Source organism: Cupressus sempervirens, chromosome 11 (genome assembly GCF_028749045.1).
Source record: "Cupressus sempervirens isolate cs-2001-9-10 chromosome 11, ASM2874904v1, whole genome shotgun sequence".
Classification (NCBI taxonomy): domain Eukaryota; kingdom Viridiplantae; phylum Streptophyta; class Pinopsida; order Cupressales; family Cupressaceae; genus Cupressus; species Cupressus sempervirens.
In genome coordinates, this window is record NC_143128.1 from 141,694,078 (window position 1) to 141,719,479 (window position 25,402).

Here is a 25,402-nt window from a genome sequence, read left to right on the forward strand (position 1 = left end):
ACTGACATTATTAAGACAGAATGATGTGACAAAAGTAGCATCAATAATAGAGAAATGCTAAATGACTATACATTCGACAAAACCTTTTAAGTGGATAAGACCAGTTTTTAAAAATTGATTATTTAAATAAGAAATTACAACGCAGTTGCTTTTTATTTTTCAGAATAATTACGCCGAAGGCGTTTACCATATAAGATGAAAGGGCTAACTTTGAGATCTACGGTTCGTAGCATTGCAGGAGAGTGGGCGACCATTGGAAGCTTGGGCGTCGTCCGATGCTGGAGTCTGTAGTTTTCCATTTCCTCTGTAAGTAGTTATTCATTGCATACAGATTTTTGACGTGCACTGTACCATGTGCCATTAAGACCCACCGAGCACGGATGTACAGTGTCCTTTCTTATGGACTGATGGTATTTAAGTCTCCAAATATACTTTGACGCAATGTCTCATAAAATACTTCCACCCAAGTATTATGGCTAATACTTTATCAAAACCATTTTCAAATAATTTGACGAAACTATTTTCATATATTTTAATGTTTAACTTAATGTGTGAATTATAAATAATATTTTTCATATTTAGAATGACATGTAAAAAATATATAATTTAGTTAAATTTTACATAATTTTAAAATAATTACTATCTTTTTTTCTTTTCTTTTTTGATGAATAGTCCTTTTCAATTAATAAAATTTACTAAAATTACAATTCACAAAAAAAGAGCCAAGGGATACAAGATCACCTCGCAAATGAGTTCACACGGTCGAAGCCGGGAAAACAAAACCTCAGAAACTATTAACTATTTTAAAATAATTAATTTGTTATTAAAATTTATGATAACTTGATAATTAATTAAAATAGCTAATATATAATTAATATTTAAGTGATACATTATAATGTTGTTTTCAAATTTTTAAAATAAAGTAATTATAAAATATTAAAATAATCATTAAATTAGAAAAAATTAATTTAACCAATATTTTTAATTGTAATTAGACCATATTTTCTATACTAATAGTTATATTAAAATGTATTACATAATTTTGTTTGAAAATAAAAAGTTTAAGAAAATATTTTGATTTTTAAAAAAAATTATTATTTTTTAAAAATGTTTAATTTCATGTATTAAAACTTTGAGTTTTTTAATTCTTAAAAATCAATTATGATAAAATGTCACATAAGATAATGTTAAAAGAAATAAGATGAATAAATATATTTATATTTACATAAAATATAAATAAAGTTATTATAATTTTTTTTATTTTTTTAAACTATAGCTCAAAATTAAATTTTGAAAAATTAAGAATAATTTTATATTGACTAATTTATCTTCTTTAATACAATTTTTAATGATTTGAGATTGATATGTTCCAAATAAAAAGTATAAGAAAAAATTGAAGATGAAAAAGTTGTCTATACTTCTATTTCATGATTCAAATACTTAAACTAATATTACATAGTAGTAAAAAAATTACAACATTTTAATGAAAAAAGTAATATTAGATTTATATATTTTATAAATTAAAATTTGAATTTAATTATATATAAAATATGTTAAACATTGTAACATATTAGGTTTATTTCTTTTGGGTTCTCGAGCGGGGTGTTACATTAGGTTTAGATTAAGTCTCTCCTATGGATTAAATAGAGAGGGGTAATCCTAAAGGGATACCCATAGAGGCCGTAGGATGAGATAAAGTTTGTCCTAAGGATTAAATAGAAAGGGATAATTCTAAAGAAATATCCCTAAAGACCTCATATGAGATAAAGTCTCCCCTAGGGATCATAGAGATGAGTACTTCCCAAAGGGATACTCATAGAGGCCTAGGGTGGGAAAAAGTCTCCCCTAAGGTTTACAAATGCATAGAAAAAGAGGGTATCCATAAGGAATTGGAAGAGATAAAGTCTCTACCAATACTTATGAGGATTACTAATCAAGAATAGTCATGGGTCAAAGAACGACAAGGAAGGATCATGAAGCACATAGTATATTAAGATAAGTTTCTCTCTTAAATTGATCTTAGCACTTTAAAATCTAATCAAGTGATACTTAAATTTATATTTAAAACTAGCTAATTCCAATTTAACATTGTTGTTGTAGGACAGATGATCAAATCTTAAGGAGAGAATATTGAATTACTTGACGACAAGCAATTTTGGGAAGACAGACTATAATGTCCCCATTTCCAAGATCAATTTTTATAATAATAAAGTTAATATAAGATAAATAAATCAATAAATATAATTTATAATTATGATTGCATTGATAAAGTAAAATAAACAAATATTAAATATATATCATTTATTGTTATCCTATATCAAATAAATTTAATATTATATTATATAAATTGATAAAACATTAAATAAATAAATAAAGAAATAATAATAATTAAATATATAATAATAATAATGATAAAAATAATAAAAATAATAACTTAATTATACTAATTATAATATGGCTAATTATTAAATTGAATATATTGTTATTATTAATAATATCAACAAAATAATATATTTAATAAATGACAATATAAATCTTATATATGATATTTAACAATTTGACATATAAATCCAAATAGATAACTATTAATATTTATCATATTAATAATATATATTATGTTGCAATATGATAAAATTTATAACAAGAGCTCTGGTGGAGCTAGAGTCCCTGCCTTTTGTTAAAAGTGGAGGATAAACTGTTGTATTAAAAAAGTATAGGGACTAAATAAAGAAAAAGCAAGATCTCCAAAAGAGAAAGACAACCTAATAGAGTTCTAAGTATGATTGTAAACATTCATTTTTTTTTCTTATGCACATGAATTAGCTAATTGATGACATGGTTGATCTAGAATTAAAACAAATGTTATATAAATAAACATTATTTTGAGAAGTGCGTTATTCACTTGTGGAATTAAATTAAATAGAAATTGTTATACATTTGTATTTAATAAGTAACAATTATCAATCATTTGAAGATATGACTAGATAAAATTAAAAATAATTTAAATTTCCAATCAAAGTTAATGTACATGAATAAAAAATCAATCCAAATTATAAGCTTAAAAAACTATTCCTTGCAAATGTAAAATCAATCTGCGTTTTCTAGTCACTGTGCACTTTTTTAATGCTACATTAACAAGTCAATTGAAGTTTGTTTTTAATTTTACTTTATTCAATGAAAAATTGTTTCATAATTCATGAAGCCAACCATTAAAAATATAGTGATTTGGATAAAAGAGTTATATTCCAACTATGTACAAAATACTTAAATAAATCTTTATTATTTTAGAGGTTTTAAGAAATGAAAGATTAAACGAAATTAAATAAAGTAAGATGAAATATTTGCATAGTAAAATCAAATTTCATTTTCTATCTTTCTAATTAGATATAACAACTTTTTCTTTTTTTTAAATAACGTAATTTTTTTTTATTTTTAAATATTATATTATATTTCATATTGTCTTCACAAAAGTAAAAAATTTAAAATTTAAGCTCTACAAATTATATTTTTAGATAAAATAGAATAATCTATAATTGCTTTCTTAAATATATATATAATATTTGTATCTTGAAAAACATGTATTAAGAAAAAATACAATTTAATTTTATTAACAATTAATACTCTTTTTAAAAATTATATATAAATGACATTGATTAACAATAGTTCTTTTAGTTATATGAATAAGTGTCATAATTATTTTTCAATTCCCCTGTTTGATGAGCATGAACTACCCTCTCTTTCTCGCATGGAAAGGACTTTGACCACGTTGGAGAGTGTTGTTGTGGATGAGGGATTGCGTGGAGTGGGAAGTGTAGGGTTATCAGTGAAAAAGTGCACCGTTAAGGGCTCGTTTGGTTGAGGGAATATAAAAACGGGAATAGGAATACCTATTCTGGAATACTTATTCTCGAATAGAGAATGGGGTTACGTATTCCTGTTCTTGTTTGGTTCATCCAGAATTTGATGCGGAATACACAGACTCAAAAATTTATGCTTTCTAAAATTAAAAAAATTGGAATAGGAATACATATTCCTATTCCATCTATTTAGGTGGATTACCAAATCCTCATTTTTGGGCCAAAATTGGAATACGTATTCCAATTTTTTTCTTATTCCTATTCCGAATTGGTGCATCCAAACAAAGAATTAAATTCTTTCGGAATATACATATGCCTATTGCACTTGTATTCCCGTTGCCAAACGGGCCCTAAATTCTGATGAATAAAGAATTGGAATTTAGTAGAAGAGCACATAAAACTGCCGCTATTTCGTTCGCTAGAATTAACCCAGTCCGTTCAATTCTGTCTGTTCAGGGGGAACTCCAACTATTCCGAATATTGAATAATGCATATTTACAAGAGAATCCCAAAAAATCAAATAACTTTTAAATATCAAAAATATTGGTTGTATGCCTTTTAATTATCTTTTTAATATATTGAAGAAATGAGTCACCTAAGAAATAAAACTGATTTAGCTGGGTTTTATTGCTTTTTCTAAAATTTATATTATAGAAAAATCACAATTGGTGATAGTTCAGGATATGGATATGACTGCATTTATTTGATGCCAGAGAGCCTGATCAAAGTGGCTAGAGAAAAGGTGTAATTAATTCTTTTACAGCCAGAGCACCAACATCACGCAAGCATTGAGTTTCTAACTTAGGGAATAGCATTTGCTGCAAGCTTTCAGTCCAAACCTGACACCATTATGTTGCAAATTTTTTATTATAAAATTATGTAAAATTGCATGGTTGATCCTACTCTGCAAAACAACATTGAACAAAAGAAAGTAAGAAATTGTGAGATCTTGATGTTCCTTCATTTTCTTTTTTTGCTTGTCTCCTTTCATAAGAGAATGACAGTACTATCGTCGATGCCCAAAGATATTCCTTCCATGGTTATCCAGGGTTGAAAGAAAATATTTGCAGATGTACTATGCACAACTATTGGGAGCAGAAAATTTAACATTTACAATATCAATCTTTTTGGTAGTGGAAGGGATTTGATCATGCGTGTGTTTGGTTGCTGTAATCTGAATCTTGCGTTGGGAAAGTGACAAGGCAACGAGAATGATAGGCATAGTGTCCAAAAAATTGAATTTTAGCATTCAGTCCTCTCAGACAATAAATGGTGGCTTTGAATGCATGGGCTGCCTGTTCAGACGTGTTGTATGAGCCCAACCATATTTTATTTTAGCTCGAGAATTGAGCCATTTTCCCATTTTCGGATGGGTCTCCCTGTTTTTTCACTCAGGCAAAACAAAATCAAAATGCCTAAATGAAGGGAATTTCTGTAAATTTGATGAAGACTGCCCGCTCTCAACTTCTTCAAGGAGTGAGTCCAACAATATCCAATTCTGTTTTGTTTTGGTGGGCTCTGAGTATTAGTGTTGTTTAATGGTGGGATTGGAGGGGTTGCAGTGTGCGGAGTTCAATGATTTCTTGTATCCCAATTGGGCAGAGGATCATGTCATGTATGAAGTGCTTAGGCTTGATAACGCCTCTGGTATAAGACCAGATATCCTTTATCTTGTTTCAGGGTTTCAAGAATTTCTAGAGCTTCAGGAACAATAGGGAAGATTCAGAGCTTCCTATTCTAAATTTTATTTGAAATTTTTTGAGTTAAAAAATAATTAAACCCCCAGCAAAATTAGATTTGGCCGATCAGAAAAAAGAAATTTTTGTTTAAAAAATATTTTAAAAATAAACCCTCTCACAACTTTAGATTATAAAATTTTGTTAATTAGAAAATTAATTAGAGGAGGTGCAATGAAAACATCAGTACCCTACCTATATATAGGCAGGGACTAATAAATAAACCATTTGCGTGAACTTATCTGACGATCGAACTGCAAGTATAACCGATATCATTAGTAGAATTGAGCGAAAGGACATCCATTGTTGGACAATAATCATAGTTCTAATTATATAATAATTATAACGGGAGTAACCTTGGGAAGCGATGTGACTCTTCAATCATGGCACATACATATTATAGGTACACGGTGGAAAGAAGGGGAGGACGAAACACTTTTTAATATCGAACTAGATAAAGAAGACTAGACATACGATGTTGTAGAAACCAATCTTGCAGTATAATATTGCAAGATACGGACAAGGCCAAAGTCCTAAATTTCGGAAAGCAGCGGGCACTGAACAATAAAGATAAAGCCACCCAAATATACTAAGTGGGAGCATAGATTAAAATTCATATCAGTAGTAAATGACACATGAAATTATAATATGCAGTCAAAGTTGATCATTTGAAGCAGGAGTCAAAGAATTTTTTTTTTTTTTCCATCTAGGAATAAGAGAGGAGTCTAGATATTTAGATATCATTCATATTGGGGAATTTATATAAGGGGAACATACTTGTGCAACCTTTCTTAAGGAAATTCAGAAATTATATTTAGAGAGCCATTACAAGGAGGGAAGGAAAACATTATATTAGGGTAGCATTTAGAAGTTATCCACAGTCAATAGGGAATTCAATTGATGTATAACCAACAAACACATCAATAGAAATTATATATTACTAAACCTTTAATAAGGCATCATTTACATTTTTTTTGCATTGAATAGCCTTTTTGAGTAATACACTAATATTAAGGATAAACTCCACATTTTATATAAATAAGATTCATAAGTTGAATAAGTTATAAATATACCAACCTTCTCGATTAGGAACTCATTACAATTGGAGTTACATAAACATTGTTTTGAAATTACTAAGCAAGTTGATTGGAGGCATTACAAAATAAAAGGTACATGCAAATATTACAATATCATAAAGGAATAAAGTACAAATAAGAAAACACAAGACACAAAGATTTAATGTGGTTTAGCCAATCCCTAGACTACCTCAACCAAATAGTGAGTCTAGTAAATTCTTATCATCTAGTATGATTCAATCTCTGTCTGATTCAACTATGAGAGGATGAATGTCTAACCAAATATTGTAGAATTCATGATTGGTTGATTGATTTGGCCATATAAACGTCAAGAGAAAATAAATGTGTATTTTCTCTTGAGCAAGCCTCCAAAGATGCAACAGTTGGTGTGTCAAATTTTACTGGTCAAGAAAGGTATTAATGACGACATTCAAAACAACTGCTCTGGTTGTTTGTGCACATTCTCTTTGTATCAAAATTGGAAGATTTCAATACTTCCATCAAACTTGTTTACCGCAATGAGAGGTGACGAGAGCAATTTATGTCTCAGATTATGCCATATTTCACCCTTCATGTTCATTTTAATATTCTATTTTATCCTTCTATATTGCATATGATCTAATATTTATGAGTAATATTTAATATAGTTATTAGATAGAGTATGTGAATAAACAAATGAAATTGTCTTTATGTAACATGTTGATAATATGTTATGGTTCTTCCTGTTGCTTGCTATGCATCTTCTTGTAGCTCTTTCATCAATATAAAACTCCATCAACTTTGAAATAAGATGCATTTGTTGCACCCTACGTAAATATGTGGAAAGGGCATTGAAGACTGGTGGAGGATACGATGCAATATGAAACCTTCTTGATATGTGCCACTAAATTATTCCATGAATCAGTAGTGAATGAAGACAGTATTATTTTGTTAGAATGATGGAACTAATTGCTTATTCCTAGAATGGGATATATTTCTGCTCTATACCAAATATATTCTACCTGTACATGCAGCAAATTACGTGGATACATGGTGAAAAACCTATGGTTATATGCATTCTGTTATAACCATATTTCTTCAATCTTCTCCTTATTACTTATTGGTTACGAGTCAAACTAAAACCAAAACTTAATTAAAATATGAGGATAAGAGCATTCTATTGAAATGGAATGACTATTATCTACAAATAGTAGATTTCTATTATAAAGTTGTTATGTAAATGCTAGTATAATGTTGTGTATATATAAGCATCAAGAGATAGAATGTAGGTGGACAGTCTTATAAAAAGGTAAAATATTGTAAAGGAGGACGTTGGTATTATATTATATGAATAAAGGATGCTTTGCATAATTTCAACATTGTAGAAACAATGTTTCTTCTATCCACCATGCAAGCTAGGAGTAAGAGCTTGCTCCATGGTGAAACACGGTGACACATTTCATTAGTGTGTTATTCTATTTTGTATAAATGTATATTTCTTGTTTAGATTATTATCACAACATATTTTCATGTTTGTATTAGTTAGTAAGTTTTTGATTAGTCATTCAATAATTAGAATATAATATAGAAATGATTTTATTATTGTTTAATTTATAGATTGTTGTCATTATTATTTCTATTTTAGGAAGATGATTTTGTTTCTGATCTTTGTATTGTCAGGAAGTGACAGTTCCTATCATTGCAATCATTTTGATTTCTTGTAGATTTAGTTTTGAGTGTTTTAGTTGCATTCATAATTGCTCATATCACAAGTTAGATCCCTTGATGGCATACTGCTCGGACATCTTTCACAAGCTTATGCTCTCGGATTGAAACGTATGGACCAGCCAAACTTCATCACAAAATTGCTAGTTGTTTATTATTATGTGCCCTAGTGTTGGCCTATCAAGAGGACTCTGTGTTCTTGATTTGAGCTAGAATGTGGCCATGTGTGCATTGTCGTAGAGCATTGGAAAGATGAAACTCCTCAAAGTCTTGAATTTGAAGGGAACATGTATTAAGGAGGTACCAGAGTGTGTGAGACATCTAAAAAGCCTATTGTTTCTTGCTCTGCCTATGATGACATGTAAGAGATTACTAGTGTCGATGAATGAATTGGAATGCCTTAAGCATTTAGAATGCCAAGGGGCTCATTACATGCCAAGGGGGATAACAAAGTTGGTGGCTTTGATAACATTGTGATTAGGTTCACTGGATATGTCCATTGAAGAGGAAAAATTCACGAGGTCAAAGGATTTAGCCACTATGACCAAAAGCTTTCTGGTAGGCTCCTGATATTATTTGACCAACCGATTACTATCTTTTTCAACTCACTGAGACACCCAATTGAAATTGGAAGTCTTTGGAATTTGTCACAAGAAGAAATGACCAACTCTCTCAACTGCAGAGGAGCCTGCGACAAATTTCCAAGCAGACCAATGTAGATGAACACAATGCTTTTAATAAATACATTGAAATATAAACTAAATAGAGCAGAAAATGAAGACTCCTTACGTCGTTCTCAGCCTCCCACAGCTCTTCAAAGTGACATTCCCCCCACTCTTCAGATATTTCTAAAACCCTCAAGTTTTTCAGCGAAAGTCGCGGAGGAAGATTTCTCTGTCGAATATTGGACCACGAGAGCCAAAGTGGCCCTATTGATACTTGACTGATTATTTGATTAAAATAACCTCCTTTAATAACTAAAAGCTTTGGTTCTGCTAAACAGGGTATCAATGCCTCCTGCAAGCAACAACCACAAACCTCAATTAACTCGCTAGTTAATGAACTTATTGTTACAGAAGAAGTCACACTTTGAATTATGTTAATGTCAATCAGTTTCTAAATTATCTGTTAGTTTCAGTTATTGTTATCAATCTCCAATTTATCAGTGAACGGGTTAATCATCAACATAATTTGTATTGTTATAATATGAGTTGATGAATCAGATGACTGAGTTCATTGTTTGGTTCACCATTCTCCAAACTCTGTTTTTCTCTATTTGCAACAAATTAAGTACTGTTTTTGATGTATTATATAGCAACCAAAAATGCAGGGCTGACCCCTTGGTATAGAAATTAAGTACTGTTATCTATGAAAAAATAAAATATTTAGGTAAAAAAGTTACAAAATAAAAAGATTATTTTAAAATAAATAAAAATTAGAGGAAGAAATAAAGAATTTGGACAAGCATATTGTGTATGAAAACTGTTCTTCTTTTTCGCTTAAGGTAATCTTTATTCCTCGAATGCCTTTTACACTCTGAAAATGAAAAAAAAAAAAAAAAGAATTAGGACTTTACAAAAATAATCGAGCTATTCAATGCATACAAAATAAATAACATAAGACTAATAATCTTGATAGATAGAACATTCAAATATATAATATAACTCTTTTATATTATATATATTTCAATTAAAGACATCATTAACCGCACCTCTTTTTGTTTGCCATAATAAATAATTTGTTGCGATGACCAAAGTCTAGAGGGCGAATGATCTTTTGCAATTGCTCTTCCTAGATCTCTCAAGTGGTCATACATCCGTATGCAGTTGTCAGTATCCAGTTCAACCAAACACTTATTTAAAAGCATTTCCCAAGTATGCAAACCACTCCACCCTGATCCATCCCAGACTTCAATTGCCACATTGTGTTGTCTTTTAATAAAAAAACAAGCACAATCAAGGAATGCCTCTTTCTCTTCATGGTCAAGGGAGTCATAACTTATTTTAAGTCTCTCTTTGATATCTTTAGGCAATATTCTTGAGATCTTATGAAACAGAGACTCCCAAAATTGCTTGGAGGAATTCCCATATAGTTGTGCCCCAAATACCTTCAAAGATAAGGGTAATCCATCACAAGAATCTATAAAATTATTAACAAGTTCCTCAAAACCATTAAGGGGATAGAGTTTCAAAAAAGCATGCCAACAAAATAGTTGTTTAGCATAAGATGGATCCAATCCTCTCATTTTATACACCAAGGATATGCCCCTAGTTGTAAGAACTTGATGTTCCCGTGTTGTAATGATAATGAGACTACCCCTTCCAAGGTTGCCTATTGGAGGCAATAGAGCATCCAATTGATCGACATGATCCACATCATCCATGACAATGAGCACCTTAAAAGATCTCAAATACCTTCCTATAATTGCCTTGCCTTGGTTTACACTGTCAAATGTTTTAATCACATCAAAGTCTTCAAGAAGTTGAATCTGCTTTTTGTGCAACGCATCTTTGTCATCTCTAATATCAAAAATAAAACTAAATTTCTCCGTGGATGAAGATTTTTTTGTTGTATAATTCTTTCGCAAGCGTGGTCTTGCGAGACCCACCCATGCCCCATATACCCACAATTTGTACACCCTGATCACCATCAGCCAATTGGATCTTCTTTTCAAAATCTTTTACTATTTCATTCAGACCTACTGGATGTTTTGCAACTTCTAGTGGCACATTGCTTATTTTTTTCAGTAGAATATTCACAATATTCTTCAACACCCTCTTCTCATCACTGAAAAAACGAAAAAACGAAAAATCAAAATCCTAATAGGTGTTTATGTCAAAGTTAAGTTCTATTGATATAAAAATGAATGCATAATTACGTGCAAGGGTACGTACTCATTATTCTGGATGATTTCGCCAGTATAGAAAGAGACCTTGTAGAGTGCATCTTTCCAGTCGTTGAGCTTTTCTGGCTTATATCTACCTTTCTGTTCATGCTTCTTTAAGGCAGCTACGAACTTTCCTTTCCCTTGAGCTGCATATCTGAGATCTGAAACGCGGGATGGTCGGTATTGACTTCTGAAACGCGGAAAGCATCTGGAACGATACAGAAGAGACCGAGAAGGTGATGACAAGATGTGACATTAATCAAAGAGTGAAAGAACTGACGTTTACTGAAGACAGAATGATGTGACAAAAATGCCAGCTGGCTATACATTCGACAGAACCTATTACTAAGACCAGTTTTTAAAATTTGTTATTTACATGAGAAATTACAATGCAGTTGCTTTCTATAATGTTCAGTCAGATGTTGGCTGCGTAGAGGACGGGAGACACATGGGCAGTGGCGTCAATAATGCAAAGAGTATCGTGGAGAGTGGGACCAACACAGTAATGGAAAGTTGGGTCACATAATATTCTATATTAAAATCATTTGGAAATCAATATTTTATTATTCATCAATAATTCTTGTTAATATTATCTTATATAGAATATATAATTTATTTTTTTAGGTTTATTCATTAGATGCAATACCTAGTAGTAATTTTTAAATAATCAATCAAAGTAATTTTTTTTTGCAACATATGTCTATAAACTATAGTTTTAAGTTTTCCATCTATTTAAATGATTTAAACAAAATAGTTTATCTTTTTATTGACTTAGAGCAATAATAGGAAGGTGTAAAATTAATTTTCTTCATAAAAACTTTTTATGCATTAATTATAGCATTTGTCATCTTTTCAAAAAACTTCATTTATGGAACATTCAATTCATTTTTAAAACTATTTTGTACATGAAGATTAAATAGTAATTATATAATGACATGATATATCTTTGTTACGTTACTATTTTTTTTATGTAAGAGATAAAATTTAATTCTTAATATTTTTTAATATTGTTTTATTTTACTTTCAGTATTTTATATTAATATATTTAATTTTGTATTTTACATTTTCAATTATTGAGTATGATCTTGGATATTTAAATAAATATTTAATAACAATAATTTAATGTAAATATATGAGATTATTTTATTTATAATTGTTTATTTATTAAATTTTCTTTTAATTTGTCTCAATGAATTGTATTTTTTGGAATATTAGGGGACTTGAATGTCCTGATAGAAAGTATGTGGTTAAAAACTTTCTTTGTTCTAGAAATAATATTGACTTGATCATGTTGCAAGAAATCAAGTCTACTAGATTCATTTTGGAATCCAATCTTAATTTTATCTTGAAGGATGCTATTAAATTTTTCACTAATCACCCTCAGGGAAGAGGAGGTGTGACTATCTTACTCAGCGCTAAATGAGGTCCTAGGATTAAGAGTTTTGGTTTCTCTCCCTGCAATAGAGCTATTTGGTTAATTTTTAACTATAATGGTTATGATTTTGGTATATGTTCCTTATATGCCACCAACGACTATGCTGAAAGGAGTATGCTTTCGTATTGGCTTAGTTTGCTTCCAGATATCCCTTGGATCTTTGGAGGGGACTTTAATATGATTGAACACCATGAAGATAAAATGGGAGGCCTTCCCTTTTCCTAGAAAGATCAGGAAAAATGTGCTTGGAATAATTTCAAAATTGCCAAGTCTCTTTTTGACCCCTTAAGTGGGAACAATAATAGAAACCCTAGTCTTTGGTTCACTTGGTGCAACTTCAAAAAGGTCAGTCTAGAATTTACTCTAGGCTCAATCGCTTCTACCTCAACAACAATTTCTTCTCTGTTATTCCTGGCAATCATAATAACCTAGTTTCTATCTCTCCTACCACTCTCTAAGATCACCACCCGATTTTGATCTCTGTCAGTTTTAGTTGTTCCCCTATCTTCAACAATCAGAGGAACCATAAATTTGTCCTTAATACTAGTCTTCTAAAAGATGAAGATATCCTTACTGCTATCTCTATTATAACACTCATTAATGAGTCTCATTACCCCTCTTTATTCTACATTAGTAGATGGAACTTAGATATCTCTATTTGGAAGATCTTACTTAAGATTGTTGGTCAAAAAAAGGTCAAGGACTATAGATTTAAGGAATCTTGCCTTAATAGTAACCTTTATAATGTTAAAAAGGTTATCCAAAACAACTCAGATGAGTCTCATTACCCCTCTTTATTCTACATTAGTAGATGTAACTTAGATATCTCTGCTTGGAAGATCTTACTTAAGACTATTGGTCAAAAAAAGGCCAAGGACCATAGATTTAAGGAATCTTGCCTTAATAGTAACCTTTATAATGTTGAAAAGACTGTCCAAAACAACTCTGATGACTTTATTACTATGAAATAAAGTGAGTGGGTGAGTGTGATCTGTGTGATATTGGCGTCTGAAACACGGAATGGTTGGTATACGGAGTGTTATCGACGTCTGAAACATGGAATAGTTCACGAAAGCATGTGGAACGATACAGAAAAGACCGAGATGTGACATTGAGAGGGAAAAAGGCCGAATAAATTGATCTACAAAAAGAGTAGAGTCGGTGGAAGACAGTGAAGCCATGTGGTATGTGTTGATAAGAACTGACATTATCACAGAAAACAGAATGATGTGACAAAAGTGGCATCAATAATGGAGAAATGCTAGGTAAATGAGTATACATTTGACGAAACCTTTTAAGTAGATAAGACCAATTTTTAAAAATTGATTATTTAAATAAGAAATTACAATGCAGTTGCTTTCGATTTTTCACAATAATTACGCCGAAGGCGTTTACTATATGAGATAGAAGGGCTAACTTTAAGATGTACGGTTCGTAGCATCGCAGGAGACTGGACGACCATTGAAAGCTTGGGCGTCGTCCGATGCGGGAGTCTGTATTTTTCCATTTCCTTTGTAAGTACTTATTTATTGAATACAGATCAACCAATCAAGATGCATCAATATAGATCGATATTTTTGACCTGCACTGAATCGTGTGCCATTAAGACCCACCGGGCTCAGAGTTAGGCAACGGCTAAAGGGTAAACTATTTTGTTTACCCCTAGCCATGTACCGCCTAGCATCTGACATCCACCTGCCATTTTACACGCCTAGCATCTCTGACATACGGCCGGCTCAATTTATCAAGCACGCAGCCGAGTTTTTTTGGCATTCCCTCTGCTTTTACGACTCACTTAATATAATTTTGCCAATGTTAAGTATAATATATATGTATTTTACATATAATATATTATAATAAAATATGTAAAGTTTATAAAGTTTATAAAGTTTATAAAGTTTATAATATATATGTATTAAAATACTTATAGCCTTATTATATTTTATTATACTAAGAATAAGAATAAACTTTAATTTATTACTAGTTAACAGTTATTAAGAATAAACTATATTCAATAATAGGATAAATTACTTTGTAATAAGTTTACTAGTTATATCAATGTATATATATATATATATATATATATATACATGTTGTATAACTTATTCTATAATGTTTTAATACATATATATCTATATATAAAGTAATACAACATATATATTTTAATAGTTACATTAATAAACTTATTCTTAGTAAACTAGTAACATAATAGGTTATTAGGTATATTATAAATAATATATAAACATATATTATTATTAATATAAGTTTAATTTATATGACTGGCTAATTTATTAATAAATATATATATTATTCTTAATATATATATATATATATATATATAGAATTTATTATAAGTATATAATAAATTTTGTTGACCAAAGTAAATATAATATATTTTACATTTAAATATAATATATTTATTAATAAGTTATATATATATAATTTATTAATATATATTTATTAATACATATATAAGTTATATATTAATATATATATTTATTAATAATATTCTTAACTGGCTAATTTATTAATAAATATATATATTATTCTTGTTAAAGTTATATTATATTATATCATATATTAATAATATTATTAATACATATATATTATTATGAAATAACCTACTTTATTAATATTATTATATGTTTATGAAATAAACTATGCTATTAAGTTTATGAAATTAACCATATTATTATAATATATGGTTATTATTAGATATATACCTATAATATTTATATTATAGTATGTATAAGTTATATATATTAATATATATATTTATTATATTATATTTAACTTATTAACATATATATGATATATTATATTTATTATTATATATTTATATTATTATATTTATTAATACATATATAAGTTATATATATTAATATATATTTATTATATTATATAATAATATTAAAATTATTATTACTAGTTCTATATATATTATTAATATATGTTATAATATAATATAACTTTAATAAGAATAATATATATATTTATTAATAAGTTAGTCAGTTAAGAATATTATTCATAAATATATATATTATATTTAAATGTAAAATATATTATATACTTATAATAAATTTTATATATATATATATATATATACGCCAGTTATATAAATTAAACTTATATTAATAATAATATATGTTTATATATTATTATAATATACCTAATAACCTATTATGTTACTAGTTGCTAAGAATTAAGTGTATATATATATATATATATATATATATATATATATAGTATTACTTTATATATATACCTATAATATATATGTATTAAAACATTATAGGATAAGTTACACAACATATATATATTAATGTATAGTAACTTTAATATATATGTTCAATTATTAATATAACTAGTAAACTTATTACAAAGCAATTTATCTTATTATTGAATATAGTTTATTCTTAATAGCTGTTAACTAGTAATAAATTAAAATTTATTCTTATTCTTACTATAATAAAATGTACTAAGACTATAAGTATTTTAATACATATATATTATAGTTAACATTGGCAAATACATATATATTATAGTTAACATTGACAAAATTATATTCCAAGTGAGTCGTAAAAGTAGATGGAATGCAAAAAGCTTGGCTGTGTGCTTGGTAAGTTGAGCCGGCCGTATGTCAGAGATGCTGGGCGTGTAAAATGGTAGGTGGATGTCAAAAGCTAGGCAGTACATGGCTAGGGGTAAACAAAATAGTTTACTCTTTAGCCGTTGCCTTAGAGTTATGGTGGTATGCGTCATTAAGGTTGACAAAAATACCCTCGAGTTTAATTGCATAACCGTATCAGAACCTCTGTTGAACACTTTGAATTGCGCATAGCTGACGATGTGTTGCTGAGTTGGAAAGCAGTTGAAGGGGTTAGCTAAATATGTTGAAGGTGGAACACGCCCATCAAATTCTTACCAAAGTCCATCGACAGAATGAAGCATCTCTTCTATCTCCAGCTTTCAAATACACACATTACAGCAATTCCGCCTCATCAAGCATATGAGTTGAGTTCACTGCAATTTTAAAATATATCTTTCTCCTCATTGTTAGTTTTGTTAGCTTTGGACAACTGTTTGTCCATTTTCTATTATTTAGCAAGTAATTTTTTTGCTAACTAATTGGTTAGATTAGAAACAAATATTTGTTAATTAATTGACCACTTTTGGAAACAACTAGAAACCAACTTGGTTAGGGTTGTTAAGTTGTTTTAATCTCAACCATCGATTGTAAATCAATCTCGGCCGTTGGTTTACCAACAGGAGTAGTATACAAGGAGGTCAAGGGGGCATTTGGAGAACATGAAGTTTGGAGAAACATTTGCAGTGTTAGCAAACAGTCTTGTAGTGTTAGCAAGGGTGTAGTGTTAGCGTGGGAATAGCAGTGGGGAATATCAATAGGATAAATTAGGAGGTTGTCAAAATTCTGTCAGTAAGAGGCAAGGAATTTTGTATCTCTTGATTTGCTGAAGTTTAATATAATTTCTCATTTGTAGAACTAGTTTTCCCTTAGGGGTTTTACCATGGACAATTTGTTCAAAAATATTGTGTTCATTGTGTTCGTATTTTATAAGTGAAGTTGTAGTTGTGTTATTTTTTGATATTAGCTGGAAATTTATTTTCAGCAGTTTAATAATCGTTTATGATAAGAGATTAATAAGCAGTGATTGCAATAGTTAAATTTTTCACACTCATCATCTCAAATGTCACCGTGTATCCCTAAGATTGCCAATTGAGGGACAAACAATGGAGAATTCGTTAGAGCTTCAAGAACCCCAATTGAGGCATCAGAACTGTGCCAAATGATTTGGACACATCTAATCGTTGGATACATTTTGTCATTCTTTGCTTTTCATTGGAGTCTATGGTGGACGACTTAGTAATTAACGAAGAATGAGACTTTGGATCATTTCCAAAAGTACAGAGCAGATATGCGATTTTGCATGGTGCACGACAAGTCAACTTACTATCATTTCCGCAACAGAGCACAAAATCCTGGCCTTTGTCGCAACCTGCATTAACAAATGAGCTTCTGCGATTAATGATATATTACTATCCAACGTTGAGATTCGCTGATATTAATGTGAATCTTGTATTTTTGAATGTTGTTGGTGATTGCAGACTCCTTGTCAATGCTTTCTGTATGATCTTAGTCTCCAAACATCCTACTCACAACTACCAGAAAATGAGAGATGTTCAATTCACGATCAGAAACATCAGTTTGCATGGATATAGCTCCACAGTAATTGAAAACGTCACCATGATATATCTCTTCCCTCTTATTATGATCGGTGATGCTTTTTTACTGTCTCCCCAAATTAAAAAACATTACGAGAAAATATTTTGGTGATAAATAGATTTAAAGATAGTATCTTACCTCAGCATGGTATAAACTATTAGGCAATCACTAGTATCATCTAATTCCAGAGGCAATTTAATTGAAACAATCATTAAAATAATTATATTCTTGTGTAAGCAATCATATGGTTTCTCCATCACGATAATGGCTAATGTTTAGACTAAAGACAAAAAAAATTCAAACATATATTTTTTTCCAGATTCACAAAAACACAATGAATTTTTCTCAATTTTTTTTTGTTGTTTTCGATTACAAAATATACAAATCATGAAGATTAAATGTTGAAAATTTTAAAAATATTCCGTGTGTTTTCGATTTTTTGAAATTTTGTCATTGGTGCATTTTGTAGGGAGGGTAGCTGCATCTGCTTATAACTAGCTTAATGTATTTTAGATTTGATGTATCATTGATCTTACATTCTTTTATTTTCCTCTATTTGTGCATATATTCACTATAAATTTAAAAAACACATCTCTCTATAATGTTTAATTGTATGATTGCATATTTATAGGTTTCAATAATGTAAACATCTATTATTCAATGCTCAATAAGTTGATCCTTTCTTTTATTGTAATACATATGCAAAAAAAAAATTTACAACAAAATTTTCTTCTAATGAATTGATTATCTATACCTGTCAACAATTTAATTCCATTAAATTGATCAATATGAATACTAATAAAGTGGTCTAGGGAGATACAAAGTTGGTTTATGTGGGAAGTTTCAAGGATTTAAATATGTCTTAAATTAAAAATTTAAATAAAAAATATAATTAAGTTCCCTAGTCCATTGCCAATATGTTTATGATATGCTTGTCACAAGGAAAGTGGGGACATACATGTAAGGAAGATTTTTAGGAAACAAGAAATTTTTATCATCTAAAAAATATTATAATCTATATTTGCTAATGGATGTCAATCAAATGGATTTGGTTTCATTTCTTAAGATCTAGTATTGTGCAATATAAATATTGCCCTAATGGGCTTTCTCAATGATTTTTTGTGTATGGATAATAAATTGTTGTATTCTTCTAATTATTTATATCAAGAGACTTTTGGTAACAAGTAGGAGACAAGTAAGGTTTAATACTATATACATGTCCCCTTAGAATGTATTGGAGAAGATTTAAATATGATTTTGAAAGTTTGTTCATCCAAACACAACTAAAATGGTTAGAATCAATTTATCATAGTTATAAATAATTTTTTTTCAAGATTATTGAATTTATTGCTTACTCAAAGCTTAGAGGGATAAGCCTATTGAACAAATGTTAGTAAATGGATAATAAGGAACACTTATTACTTTTTGTTAGAATGAACCAAAGTTGGGAATATTCAAAGGATACATTTAACTATTATTGGATGGTATTCAATGAGAAATCAATAAAATAGTTGGCTCTTTTGTTTAGGTAATTGTTTCATGGTCAATCATTTAGTATGACATCATTTATTGACACCGAAGGGTTGATTATATTTTAGCAGAATTAGTAAATGGTGATATCTTGTTTTGATTAAGTAAATTGGGAAAAGGACCAAACCTTCACAACAAAAATAACATCAAGTCCTTGTGGGGCCCATTTGCCGTTGCACCAAAAGCCATGACTGTTAGTGAACATGGAACACCACATAATTAACCACCTGTGGGTAGGGGAGCGCGTCGCATCACCCAACAATCTCCCCCTCGACGCGCATACCAGGTGCTTATGTAGGTCGGGAAGGCACCGGGGAGATTTGAACCCATGACCAAGCCAAAACCAGGCTCTGATACCAATTGTGGGGCCCATTTGCTGTTGCACCAAAAGCCATGACTGTTAGTGAACATGGAACACCACATAATTAACCACCTGTGGGTAGGGGAGCGCGTCGCATCACCCAACAGTCCTTAGACACAAAGATATGGTCATGAGTAGTGAACCTACAAAAGAGAACTAGAACCAACTAGCTAAAATGGTGATATCTTCTTGACAGTATTGAGGGTTGCCTATTAGGACCTATTTTTCACTTGTAAAGAATATTGGTGTAAGACAATTTGTTTGGTCTATGAGAACAAGAGACTAGTGGCAAAGAAAGCATACATGATGCCAAAAATTAAGGGCAAATATATTGTGGACCATGATAGTAAATAGTTGGGAGATATGGATTGGATATGAATCCCAATTATTCTAGCCCTTTAAATGAACTAAAGACTTGAAAATATGGTAGTTGGAAACATAAGGTGAGAACCTTATTGATGAAATTGACCATCTCCAAGCTCACAACATATTCTTCTTTTTTATCTTTTACAACTCCCAAAATTCTACATCTATGATATTTTCCATTTATTTTCCAACCAATATTAGCCAAACGACGTTCAAATATTTGACTAGACTATCTGAAGTCCCATCAAACTACTACGATGGATGGGTCCTTCCTTCATCCCATCTAATTCCTATACATTGTTATCAATTGGTACATAGATAATGAAAGTGTTCCCACCATTTTGAGACAGAGAAGCAACATCGTTTTATTTGGAAAATTTGTTGTGAGCATCATGAAGGATATTGTTATTGGTAATACAAAGAGATTTGAGAAGTGGTGTGTCAAAATCGCTACTATACAACAAATTTGAGTGTCCTCGACCTATTTCGACATGAGATGGAAATAATTACCTTGCAAAGAAGAGATTGGGAAGATGTAATATAGGTTTGTCATTATTTTGGGCAACTTGATCTTGAGTAGGAAGATTAGGAAATAATTTGTTTGGAGAGCATTTAGGCATTACAAGTCCAGAGAAAGAAATTCCTCTACTTGAACTCTCTTCACTTCCATTTCTAGAATGACTTGTGTCAGAATGCTTGGCCCATGTTCAACTGGGTGTCAAGACATTTTTGACTCTCACAAATGCAAATGATGAGTTCAAGATTAAGGATAAGAAAATCACTACATCTAGAACATTTTTTTTTACAAATAAAGAAATGAGTGAGGGTTTTTTTTAGAAGTGAGGTAAGATATATATAATTATTTGGATAGATTTTGACTATAAATACCATTTTTTATTTTTTGGAATCTATAGTTGTGGAAGTCAATATATTTGAAATATTAAATAAAATTATTTTCATCTGAAAAAATGAGATGATTTGGATTTTGATTGTAAATATATCAATTTTTAGGATTATTATATGAAAGTCATTTTAAGTTTATAATTATTTGAAATACAAAAACAAAATAAACAACCCAAATCAACCTCTTCCGATCGGAAGAAGCAAGATATATAATTCATTCTTATGAAAGATGTCAAAATATAAGACTAGAAACCAATAATAACAAGCAAGAAAATCAAGCTAAATTTTGAAATTGAATTAAAAATTAAAAGTGAAGATAAAAAATTTAATTAATATTAAGTGATATTTAATGAATGAAAATAACAATGAAAAAATAATATTCAAATTTGATTTATTGGAGAATCAATTATAAGTTTAAAAGAATTGACTTAAATATTAATTTTGTTATTAATCTCTAGCTTTTCCCTTTTTGCACACTCTTAAGCCATCATGATATGTAAATTTTGTTTATCAATGATGTCAATATTAACGACAAATCCTATGAGGGAAACTTTGCATCAGCAAATAGGTAACATTTGTGCGATGACCTAGACAATGGATACACTAGGAGATGTAAATATATACATTCATATATTAAATGTGATTATTAAGATTTACCAAAAAAAACTTAAATAAAGAGTATTTTGAAACTATAAATCCATTTTCCTAATTGACCTTTCTTATTTATTTGGCATACCTATTGCACACTAAGGTGCAATTACGAGTGTTAAAAACAATTAAGTCAATAATGGAGTAGTGATGCAAAAAGTATTGTGGAGAATGAGACCAAGACAGTAACGGAAAGAGGGATCACATAAAATTCTTATTTAAAATCATTTGAAGATTAGGTATTTGTGTGCAATGGGTATGTAAATTTTGAAATTAATGGAAGGGATGAATATCATTTTTGTTAATATTATCTTATATAGAATATGTAGCTGAATTTTTTTTTTGGGTTCTACCATTCATTAGATGCAATAGAAGTAATTTATAAATAATCAAAGTAAAGAATTTTGAAACATATGTCTATAAACTATAGTTTAAAATTTTATGTCTATTTAAATAATTTAAACAAAATAATTTATCTCTTTTCTAATTGGCTTAGAGCAATAATAGGAAGGTGTAAAATTAATTTTCTTCATAAAACCTTTTACGCTCCCCTTTTTATGCATGAATTATAGTTTATGCATTAATTATAACTTGTGTCATCTTTTCTTTAAAACTTCATTTATGGAACATTTATTTCATTTTTAAAACTATTTAAACCACGACGATGAAATAGTAATTATATCAATGACATGGCATATCTTTGTTAGGTGACTATTTTTTTTTTTTAAATGTAAGAGATAAAATTTAAATCTTAGTATTATCTTATTTTATTTTTAGTATTTTATATTAATATGTTTAATTTTGTATTTTACATTTTCAATTATTGAGTACGATCTTGAATATATATATAAATATTTAATAGCAATAGTTTAATATAACTATATTAGATTTATTTTATTCATAATTAATTATTTATTAAATTTTATTTGAGAAGATTATGAAAAAATTAAGATTTTAGCTTTTACACTTTTGAAAATTAAAGAAATTATATCAAAAATTTAGTAATTTTTATATCTAAATTTGTATTTGTAAATTTTAAACAATAAAAAGATTAACAATTCAAACATTTTATTATGAATAAAGAATGATTATATAATGAGTTCTTTCATTTGTCTTTTGCCTTTCATATTTAAATCAATTCAGAATAACTCTACTTAAATATCGAATTTAATATAAAATTTTAACCTTCCTTCTTCCCTGCCTTTATCTTCATCCCTACTTTTATACTCTATAAGCTACCCACAAGGAACTTGCAAATCAATAATCTATTTACTTTTTATAACTAACAATAAATGATTTCATAATATATTTATTAACTTTCTAATGTCTTTCCTTTTTTTATAGGGTATATTTTAAGGGTGCGCAAAATAGATAAGCCTTACAAATTTTTACTTTTTATTTTGGCATTCTATGCATTCATTATCAATAATTAATTTGATTAATTTGACATTGTATTCATACACAATATTTTTTGTAGATAAGAATGTTGAAGATGACTTTTAACTCACCTACAATGGTTCATGAATTATGTGGATTATCTATTTTTCTATATTCTTGCATTGTTTTCTTTTAGCTTATTTATTTTCTATATTTCTTCTAACATAAGGTGAATTTGATGATCATATACCAAGGCACCATCTTATCTGAAGAGAGACTCTATCTAATGCAAGTAAGCTAGCTTTACACTATTCAAGCCATAACAAGTCACTCACATCAAGATTCAACATAGACTATGTCATGCAATTATCAATGTCATTGACGAAATATTTGAATTAAGATTCTATTTGCAGTGTGACTTTCTATCTACTAGAAGTAAGCTACTTTTACACTATTCAAACCATGGCAAGTCACTCACATCATGATTCAACATAGATTGTGTCATGCAATTATCAATGTCATTGATGAAATATTTGAATTATGATTGTGATTATTTACATTGTAGACACATAGTGTTGTAATGTATGTTGAATTCTGGATAGCTAGTAGCATTTGAGCATTTATAGTTCTTTTGGAAATCGCCATTGTTTATGTCTTGAATGGGAAAATTGCTAGAAAAAGGAGTGAATTTATTTAGTTGTGGTGAAATTATTTATAAAATTTGTAAAATTTCAAACTTAGACATTAGAAGCATTTATCTACTTCATACAAATAATAATGAAGGAAAAACATTAAGTTACCTTTAAGAATTTGTATGTCAAACTTCCATTTGTATTAAACTAAAATGCTAATTTACAAAAAATGCATTTTCTAAGCTTCTTTATCAGCACTTGAATAAATGACAATTGATTACAAATACTTCTACTTGGTGAGTCATTTGCAAAAGTGGGTAACATTATTTTTAAAATTAATTCTACTTACTTCCCACCAAACATTAATTTCAAACTCGTTCTACTTAGTTCTCACCCTTTTCTGATCCCCCACTATCTTTTATTCTACTTCTATTTTGTCTAAACTAAAAATACAAATGACAGGAACTATGAAACTTGTCTCTTGTTTAAAAAATAAAGTTATTTATTGAATCATTCCACTTAAACAAGTCTTATTTTTTGGAATGAATAAAGTCTAAGTGATTGAGAGTGTGGATTCATATTTGTTTTTGTTTTCAAAGTATTAATTTGTAGAAAATACATACAACTAGACTATAGTTGAGGTAATTTTTTTATCAATGATTTTATTAATTGAGTGGCATATTTTTAAAGATATTAAAAATGAAAACAAGAAAGGAAACAAAAGTTAAGTGTAGAAATTGATCTTTGAACATTATAAGTAGCAAATATGCAATGTTTATCACTACCTAATATCATTTTTCCAACAAATTTGGGCCAATGGTCATCATCCCATCTATTGGAATGTATTTAATGATCAAATACATGGTTTCTTGGAAGATTACAAGTGTTTGTCCTTAAAAGGGAATCATTTCATTGATTGATATTTATAGAGTGGAATGACTTATTGATGCATGTGTTGAATGTCTCGACATTTGCTAGCACAAAAAGAAACATTGGACACCATGCTTGCAATTAGATGGGATTTTCATGTGTTTTTGATTGGACCTAAACAATTAATTTTAGTATCGGTTGCTGAGCAGTAGAGTAGAGTTGTGAAACAACAATATCATGTATGCCTTTTTTAGTTGGATAGAGAGCTTATTTTGGGTGTGTTGATTAAGAAAAAAACATGCTCCAAATATTTGGCAATTTGAGCGTATGAAAGTTGTAGCTATTATTTTTGTGTTGTATTGAAGTATAGTTATCCTCAAGCATAGTTCAAGTCAAATTCACGACGTCAATCAATGTAATGCAACTTTGAAAACATTTATTTTGTATATTTTTAGATTCATGTATATGCTTAGACAAATTACTACTTTTGGCAACCATTTACTTTCATGAAAAGGCCACCCATATCTTGCACCACCCAAATACCTTACATCATTGTTTAATAACAACTAATGCGTTGAGGAAAATTTACACAACTTATATGGAAAAGCTAAATGTAGATACTATATTTTTTTTTCATGAATAATTGTTAAACTAAATGTTAAAAAATTATTAGCTCTTTGGGTATGTCTAGGATCATGATGGGCCAAAAAGTAGCGATGTGAAAAAGATCACTTTTCATCTGAATTTGATGAAATGAAAAGGGTTTCTTAATGAA

The 25,402-nt window shown here is 29.2% G+C and overlaps 1 protein-coding gene and 1 long non-coding RNA gene across 2 annotated transcripts; both read right to left on the minus strand.

The window, feature by feature from the left end:
- Window positions 1-8,759: 8,759 nt before the first annotated feature.
- Window positions 8,760-9,300, minus strand: LOC149528607 (uncharacterized). Its single transcript, XR_016358827.1, has 2 exons — window positions 9,163-9,300; window positions 8,760-9,061 (listed from the first exon to the last, which is right to left on the minus strand). It is a non-coding gene; the product is annotated as an uncharacterized LOC149528607 (long non-coding RNA).
- Window positions 9,301-9,624: 324 nt separating this feature from the next.
- Window positions 9,625-14,202, minus strand: LOC149528608 (TMV resistance protein N-like). Its single transcript, XM_089808058.1, has 4 exons — window positions 14,042-14,202; window positions 11,268-11,468; window positions 10,085-11,160; window positions 9,625-9,909 (listed from the first exon to the last, which is right to left on the minus strand). The coding sequence occupies exons 1-3, from the start codon at window positions 14,200-14,202 to the stop codon at window positions 10,911-10,913; spliced, it is 612 nt and encodes a 203-aa protein (XP_089664184.1). The 3' UTR covers window positions 9,625-9,909; window positions 10,085-10,910.
- Between the last annotated feature and the right edge of the window lie 11,200 nt (window positions 14,203-25,402).

Coding starts and splice junctions, on each gene's coding strand:
- LOC149528608 (XM_089808058.1), bottom strand. CDS start 14,202: ATGGAAAAATACAGACTCCCGCATCGGACGACGCCCAAGCTTTCAATG. Junction 11,469..14,041: donor AAATCGAAAGCAACTGCATT/GTAATTTCTTAT, acceptor GTATCGTTCCAG/ATGCTTTCCGCGTTTCAGAA. Junction 11,161..11,267: donor GAAATCATCCAGAATAATGA/GTACGTACCCTT, acceptor TCGTTTTTTCAG/TGATGAGAAGAGGGTGTTGA.